The sequence below is a fragment of the Manacus vitellinus genome, unplaced genomic scaffold (assembly GCF_001715985.3).
Source record: "Manacus vitellinus isolate BGI_N305 unplaced genomic scaffold, ASM171598v3 scaffold_45_pilon, whole genome shotgun sequence".
Lineage (NCBI taxonomy): Eukaryota > Metazoa > Chordata > Aves > Passeriformes > Pipridae > Manacus > Manacus vitellinus.
The window spans coordinates 4,380,119-4,388,188 of record NW_021940571.1 but is presented as its reverse complement, the minus strand read 5'-3'; the positions used below and the strand labels follow the sequence as shown (position 1 = coordinate 4,388,188).

Genomic DNA, 8,070 nt, shown 5'->3' with positions numbered 1-8,070 from the left:
TCAACTTTTCTGGAAAGCGATCATCTGGAAGTCAGCCTGAGACCCAGCTGTGTCACAGGGATTTTCCCTGCTTTCTGAAACGATCTGCTCCACTGCTTGGGAAGTTTCTGGGTCCTGAGAGCAGGGACTGTCCAGCGTGTCCCCGCTGCTGTTGCAGTGCAGAGGGGAGGCCATGTCAGAGGGCTGCTCCGAGGGTTTCCCGGCAGCAGGGGGCAGGGGCACCGGCAGAGGGAGATTCATCATGTAGAACACGTTTCCCAGGCGTCGGGACACCTTTAAAGACAAAGGCACAATCGCAGCAATCGCTTCTCGAGACACTGTTAACGCCATTAGACATCAGGGTTGACTCTCGTGTAGCAACGCCAGGGACATCCAGAGGATCCCAGCCATCTCCAAGGGTTATCAGTGGTTAGCAAAAGCGAAAAAAAAAATCTCTTGCATTTTCCCTCTCTCATATTTTTCTAAGCCCGGGTTGTGGAAGGAGCTTGTCAATACTCAGTTTGGGACTGTGGGGCCTGACTGCAGGATCCTCCTGCTCCCTGAGAGCAGCAACACCCCCGGGAGAGAGGGAAGGCAAACTGCCAGCCAGGAGTGGGGAAGGTGGTTTTAAGGGCAGAAGAGTGAGAGAAAAGAAAAGAACCAGACAACAACAGAAACACACAGAGAGTTGGTATTAGTGGATGAAATTAAGGGCAGAAAACTGTAAACACAGAGAGACTAACTGTCCCTGAAAAATGTTTGATCACATTCCTTAGGGTCTCTGTGTGCTGTGGTAACATGCAGAGAAGCAAAAGCAAACTATGCTGGAGTAATTTCTTTTCTCCCAATATTATGGTAGTTACCTTATCAGTGAAAAAAAAAAAAGTGGTTTAGTTTGGAAAAATTTCATCCTGTGAGCTTCTGGCTCATTCATGTGCCTGTGACTTGGGCATACATTTAATGATCATACCTGAGAGCGGATTTTTAATGCTGGTCCGAGTTTTAATCCCATTGTATCCAGGAGATGTTCCTCTGTTAGCAGTGGGAGGGTTTCTCCATCAATAGCATGGTCTTTAAATATCTGATGAAATGATAAAACACATCATAGTGTGCTAAAACAGACTGATTGTTTTTTATGCTTAATCCCAAGACACAAAGAATAAAAGGAGGAAATAATAATTTTATTGATTTATCTTCGTATTCATCTCCTAATGGCACAATGAAAACTACTATTATATTTGTGACTTTGTGACAACCAGCTACCCTCTCACATTGACATTTATTTGGTGACCTTTAAATCTAGATGGTCCTAAAGACCTGAGAACGTGATGAATGTTTATAATCACCTGGGCATAATCTGAGCAGCCTGGGAGGCTGACGATGAAGTTGTGCACGTCATCAACAGTCCACTTGCGAATGTCTTCGATGGAGGAAATGTCTTCTCCATTCAGGATCAGGCCATGTGCTCCTTGGAGGAGGAAACACAGAAGTTATGGTCCTAGAATTTTGCTGGCAAATCAGGAGGAAGTGGTTGTTAACATGAAAATTTTTACACTTCTCCAGAACCCAATAAATTAATAGCAGTGTGTAGTCACAGACAGATATTACAGGAGTCTTGGACAAAAAATCTCCACATAGTCAGTAACACCTGGATCTGGAGGGGATTTTTTGGTGGGTTTTTTCTTGTTTACTGCTGGCACTGTACCTACCAGTCACTACACATACAAATGATGCTGCAGTATTTCCTCTAATGAGTACATTATCCAATATTTTTGATTCCTTAGATGTTAGTGTTACTTTAATTTTACTAATATGTCAGTAGAACAGATCCAAGCCTTTGCTAACCCATAGTGCCTACTGAGAGTTAGGACACATAAAAAAGTTATGGGCAGAAGGGAGAGACGAACTCACAATTTCAGTCAGCAATTTTGTTTATTTTAATTGATATTCATTTTTAAAGCAGGAATTGAATTCAGTTATTACTGTTTGCAGCATGTGAATTCTACATTTGGTTGCAATGACTCTACCTTAACAAAAAACTACTTAAATCAGGGAGAAGAAATAAGAAACCATATCAATAAAGACAAATGATATCAACATATAACTGTAATCTGGAGATCTGACAAACCTGAAGGTAGCAATGGGTTGTTGGGTACTGGAAATCCATATGGTAATGCTGAGAATGGGATTGCAGAAGGGTACATGTATTTGTCATCAAAAGCAGCACAGGAGCTATTGGCTTCCTTCTCATTTGTGTTGCTGCAGCTGTTGGTTTCAGTAGAAATTTCATGAGTAGCACAGTTCTTTCTCAAGCCTTGCTCAAACTCTTTACAGTTTTTGGCAACTGCAGATGGCTCAGTCTGGTTTTTGCTTTGCTCATGTTTGTTTGGTGCCTCCACCTCTATTTCTTTCTTGTCTTCTTTCTCATCATCCACTGCAGCTGAGGCAGAGTCCGTGGGTTTGTCCTCAGCCTGGCTCTTCGTGCCATTGGCACTGCAATCGGCAGTTTTGTGGTTTCCAGCTCTTCTCCCTGGCCGACGTCCCCTCTCCCTTTGGAGCGTGGCCACTGGCGGGTACGGGCTGGTTGCCATGAGCATGGTGTTCCCATGGATTTCATCCAGGGTGGGGCGATGAACGTACAAGTCACTGGGAAGGTGGCCCTCAGGCAGCCTGTGCCTGCCACGGAAAGCAATGGGACTTGCTGGCATCCCATGGTAAAGGAAAGGTGCTTCCAGGCCCAGCAGTCCTTTCCGATGGGCTTTCTCCATTTCCTTTTGCTGAAAAATAGCACTCATCTCCATCTCCATTCTAAGAGACACACAGAGCAGGGGCAGTTAGGGCAGCTCAGTTCCTTCATCACCTTTTTTTTCAGCACAAATGAAAACTCAGATAATTGAATAGGCAAGAGAACTGCTTGTCTTGTCTCTCCCCTACAGTGCTGTGTGTGAGAGGGCACAAACTGCAGATGGAATGGCAAACTGGCTGTATTTAATGTGCTGTCACACACATAGAGTAAGCTAAAAGGAAGGGAAAATATATCTTCCTTGGGATGCCCCTAGATAATATTTCAGACAAAAAAGTGTCATTTGTGTATTGGCAATCCAGGCATTATGAGGTGATTATGCTCACTTGGGGTTTGAAAAATTGTCTCCAGGGTCCTAAGGGTTGGAGACTAAAGAAAATAAGTGAATTACATTACTAATCAGAAAACTGTACTGAAAACTGCAAAATTCCACTGATATTGCAAATGATAAAGAACTAGAATTGTATTATCTCTGGAACGTGACATTCAGAGCTAATGCAAAGTCCCTTGGGTAACTCTCCATAGTGCCTGGCACTGGAGCACGGCTCTGAGAGTGTGAAAAGATTAGATCCGGGTGGTAAGTGTTCAGCTGATCTCCTTCCTTGTGGATAAAGCCAATGCTCCAGAGTCTGTGCCAGCTTCCTGCCCCTGGAATAGTGGGTAGGAGGGCTTACTAGTGGGATACGGAGACTACACGGAGTAGTATTTGTCTCTGCTGTACCAACCTTTGCTGGCATCAGCTTTCTCTGGAGCCAAGCCAGTGACCAAACAGAAAACTAGAGCTCCTAGAGGAGCTTTGAGGAGCTTTCAGTGGTATTTCTGCATCTTTCTTTGGAAAAGGACCTGTGAAGTTCACCAAGATAGCTTTCTTAACACTGCAATGAGGATAACAGGTCAGAGAGAGTCTGACTTCTAGAAGAGTGGAAAATTGTCAGAGAAACAGTCTGGGCAAAAGCTATCTATTCAGATTTTTGGTTTGAGCAGGAATTAGTTGATCACTCCATTCAGGGATTTTTCTCTGCCCTCTTTTCATCTTTGCAACAGCCTCTGAATTATTGATTTTCTGCTTTCAGAGATCCAAGGGAAGTGTTTTGTCTGTGTACCATGTCCTTGTATGTCTTGCCCCACTGCCATTACCTCCACACAGCTCTTGAAGCGGAGATAAGCAACAGAAAGAATTACATTCCTGCTACTCCTCCAGATAAGATGGTTTGTTCCTCTGAGGACCAGCAGATGGGGAATCACTGAGCTTTGACATGAGGCAGAGTCCCTTGGAGAACAAGGATTTGGGCCCAGGTGCTCAGTAGCACAACTGCAGGCAGCTCTATAGGTGATGTGTGCTGCACAAAGCAGTGTGAAAAAAGTGGAAATTGCCAGAGTGGAAAAAAATTGAGGTAAAAGATTATCTCATGGATTTAGGCTGGGTTTTTTTATGTTGGGGTTTTTCTGGGTTTTGTGGGCTGAGGGAAGAGCCTGAACAGGTAGGGCCAGCTCTGATGTGGCTGAGACTGGATGTGATGGTCATGCTTGCTGCTGGTTATTTTACTTGTTTTTCTCAGGGCTTTTCCATGTGGTAACAGCTAAGTGAAGTGCATTGCTGATGCACATCTTGAGCAATAATCAAGCTAATAATCAAGCTTTGTTGACTGAAGAGCCTGAAACACTTCTGTCATAATTCTCTTCAGATGCCTACTCACAATTTATCTGTTCTTTGCTCTTAGTCTCACTGTGTGAGGGATGCTACCACTGAGTGCTGTGCTGCAGCCCAGGGCAGGAGTGGTTGAGTTTAGAGTTCTGCTATGGAAATGGTGTAGCTGTGAGAGAGGGCACTGCTGGTTACTTAACCAGCTACTGATTACACTCACACTGGAACAAATTAGTGGACTTCTCTATAATCACCCTGATATTCCAACTATTTGATAGCTTAAGAAAGCTGCCCACCCTGGTAGGGTGGATACATAGCTAATTATCCCAGGGGCCCAGCTGTAGAGGCTTAAAATGTTGTGTGTGACAGCACACAGCTGGAAGGTTTGAATTCGTTTCTGAATTTTTGTAACTTCAAGGTGTTTGAATCGAGAGTTCAAGGGCTGAGGCTGGAGTTTCTTTGTTTCCTTAACCAAGCTAAAGGGTTTGTTTCTTTACTTACATAATTTTAAGACTAAAAGCAGAATAGAGGCAAGCAGAATGTTCTGTATCTTCAGATCTTAATAGATAATCAAGGGCCCTCTGCTTCTCTGGATGACTTGAAAAAATATCTCAACCACTGTAAACAGTAAATGTGTGCTTTAGTAATTGCCAACTGCCCTAATCCTGGCAGGCACCTCAGAGCAAAGCTTGCTATGGATTACCTGGCAATGTTTTGCTTTTGAGCCAGTTCCTGTCTTCTGGCCACAGCTTCCATGGATTCTGGTTGTAGAAAGCTGTATCCTTAAAGGAAAGGAGAAAAAATAAGTCTTTAAAATTCACTTGTTTCCTCAAGCAAGTGCACAAACCCCAAAGCAATGCAGAGACACTTTAAAAAGCTTTTTAAGGCTTTGACTATGGAGTCCACCAGGAAGCAGATATGACTTTAAGTCAAATCCTATTTGTGGTCATTGCTTTGGTGGGAATGAGTAGAAGAAACATGAAGTCCAGCATTAGGTGTCTGCAGGATCAGATCTGTAGTTAGGAATATCTGCTGTTATCGATAAAGAAAGGAGACAGCAGGGTAGTTTTAGCTGGAGTCTTTGAAGCACATATAACTGCTCAGAAAATAATAACCATCAACTGAGCAAAGCAAACCTGATCCTTCCAGACTGTTTTCAGCCTGGAGCCCATGTAATTTTAAATTACATTTCCTCTTGAGGCAATGTCTTATTTGAGATCTGCATTAGGTGGGAAAAAAAGCTGAAGCCAGAAATACTTCTTTATAAATCAATGTGACATTGAGAATTCATTCACTCATCTCAAGAAAGGAACCATGAGATCACTTTGTATGAAGTGATATGTAAATTTATGTGCAGCATGACACGAGTGCCACAGCTGTGATATCCAGCCTTCCCCTGGGAGCTATGTCCTGTAATTTTAAACATTTATTAAAAGGACTTGCAGTTGCTCTACATGAATAAGGTGGCATGTGATATTATCATTATAGAATATGATCAGTATAAAGCAGCCAATACTCATACAAGAGCAAGAGTTAAATGTAGCGTGAAAGTGCTGTTGATTTGGCTCATTTGTTTAGCTACAGCCTTCTTTTCAGATGTGAAAATGCTTGGAAAATACAAAAAGAAAAAGAGTAGAAAAACATGCAAATGACTTTGAAAACAGTGTATTTAACAAGAGCTAAAATGGATGCATTTAGACCTAAACTGGTGCAGTTTAGATTCTCTGGTGGACAGGCTGTTTCCATTCAGTGAGACTGTTTTTCTAAAGAAAAGAAACTGTTGCTGACACTACCAACAAACCAACGGCAAACCAGTAGGTGCAGTTTGCTCTCTCATTTACACACTCTCACTTTTCAGGATGCAGACGCTGCTTCGTTACCTGGGCCTGGGTAAACTCGGTTGGCCAATATGTTTGGCACGTTTGGGTGCTGCGGGACTGTGGGTCCAAGGTGGGAGGATATGTGGATTTGTCTGGGATCAGCCGAGGCCATCATTTCAGTGGAAGGTAACAGGTCTCTGAGAGGGAAAAAACCCCAACATTCAGATATGCAGAGGACACTGCTTAGTTGAGAATAATCAAAGGTCCGTACATGCTCAGGGACAGCACAGTTGTTATTAACTGCAGTGCTGTGACAGGGAAATGGTGCCCGTACCTGTCGACCAGGCGCGGCTCAAACTGGGCGGGGATCGCCTGCACCCTCTGCTGGCCCGGCGCCATCAGCTGGGGGTTCACTGCCATCAGCTGATTCCTCATGAGCATCTCCTGCCGCTGCCGCAGCTCTGGCACAAAGCAGACACAGCTCTGGGGTCAGTGTACTAGCTTAGAAAGTCATTCTGTCTGCAATACAACTTCACCAGAAAAAATGATTGTTTTTTCCTCTCAAGTACGAGTTAGTAAGTCACACTTTTTTTTTTTTTTTAATAGCAGCAACTAAAAAATATGTTTCTGCTGCCACCATAACTGCTTTGTTTAAATAATGCAAATTTATACAATCAAACTGCATTAAAACTAAACAAGGATGTGCACAGTCAAGTGTACAAAAGGACAATTTACAATGAATAGTAATTCACATGACATTATGAAATAGAAGAAGATAGCCATGGATGTTAAGTTCTCTGCTTGAGACAGCTTTTATTTCTAATATAGTTTCATTTTTAGAAAAATCATACTACCTAGAACCTACCTTGTCATGAAACATCAACCCCAGAAAGAAGAGCCTACAATGGTGAGCCAGAACATCATAATGTCCAGCTATGGCTTTTGTTGCTAAGTTCTTTTGTGACCTTGACTTGTCTTTCAGATGCTCAGCATCTCTTAATCAAATTCAGAATTCCAAGAGCCCCCTGTGTTAACTTTAAATCATCTTAGAGAAAGATTTCTGCAGTTACTCCTAAGATAAATTTGAAATGCCTTTTTAAGACATCCAACCTGTTGCTGGCTGGTTTTTGTATATTGTAGAGGAATTAGCAATCCTATTAACAGATGTAGTTTGGGGTTCTCCCTGCTCACCTCCTGCTGCCATTCCACTTGCTAATCGGTACAGGTGCTTCTCTTCCAGTGCTCCTTGTTCCCCCAGGATAGACATCTTCCTCATGTGCTCCCGAGGAGTCATGCTGCAGGGAGACAGCACCAGCTTTGCTGGGGTAAGGATCTGAATCAGCAGGGCCAAAGAGAAGAAAGACATTCAACAATGTGGGGAACAGAGCAGGTTATGCCAGTTATTTCTCAGAGAAGCAGCTAGTCCTGCCAGTCACAGCTGGACCCTTTAGTGTTTGTGGGTTGTACTGTTTTCCATACAGAAACTTTCAGGTTTCAGGACAATGCAAATGTTGCCTGTGTTTACACCACGTTGATCAGTGTCCTTGGATCTTACAATGCAAGGAAAGCCAGGATGCTGGGAAACAGCAGCTCAAAAGGATGTAATTAAGCCAAAGCCTTTGCCTGCAGTTTCACAACAGCCCTGAGATTAGTCACGTGCTCATATTTAGGAAGGCAGGTATCTTTGGGTTCCTTTGGGAATTGTAATAGTTTGGAGCCCTCTTTACTGCAAACTAAGTGAAACAGATGGAGAGAAAGGGTAGAAATGAGCTGTTCTAAAAGACATCAACCCCTTAAGGCTGCCAAATGCAGTAGAAAAGGTA

General features: G+C 43.1%; 1 protein-coding gene across 1 annotated transcript; it reads right to left on the bottom strand.

Moving 5' to 3' along the window:
- Positions 1 to 7,541, bottom strand: SAMD7 (sterile alpha motif domain containing 7). Its single transcript, XM_008930041.1, has 8 exons — positions 7,439 to 7,541; positions 6,582 to 6,708; positions 6,308 to 6,444; positions 5,131 to 5,209; positions 2,108 to 2,787; positions 1,326 to 1,447; positions 950 to 1,060; positions 1 to 273 (listed from the first exon to the last, which is right to left on the bottom strand). The coding sequence occupies exons 1-8, from the start codon at positions 7,539 to 7,541 to the stop codon at positions 1 to 3; spliced, it is 1,632 nt and encodes a 543-aa protein (XP_008928289.1).
- Between the last annotated feature and the right edge of the window lie 529 nt (positions 7,542 to 8,070).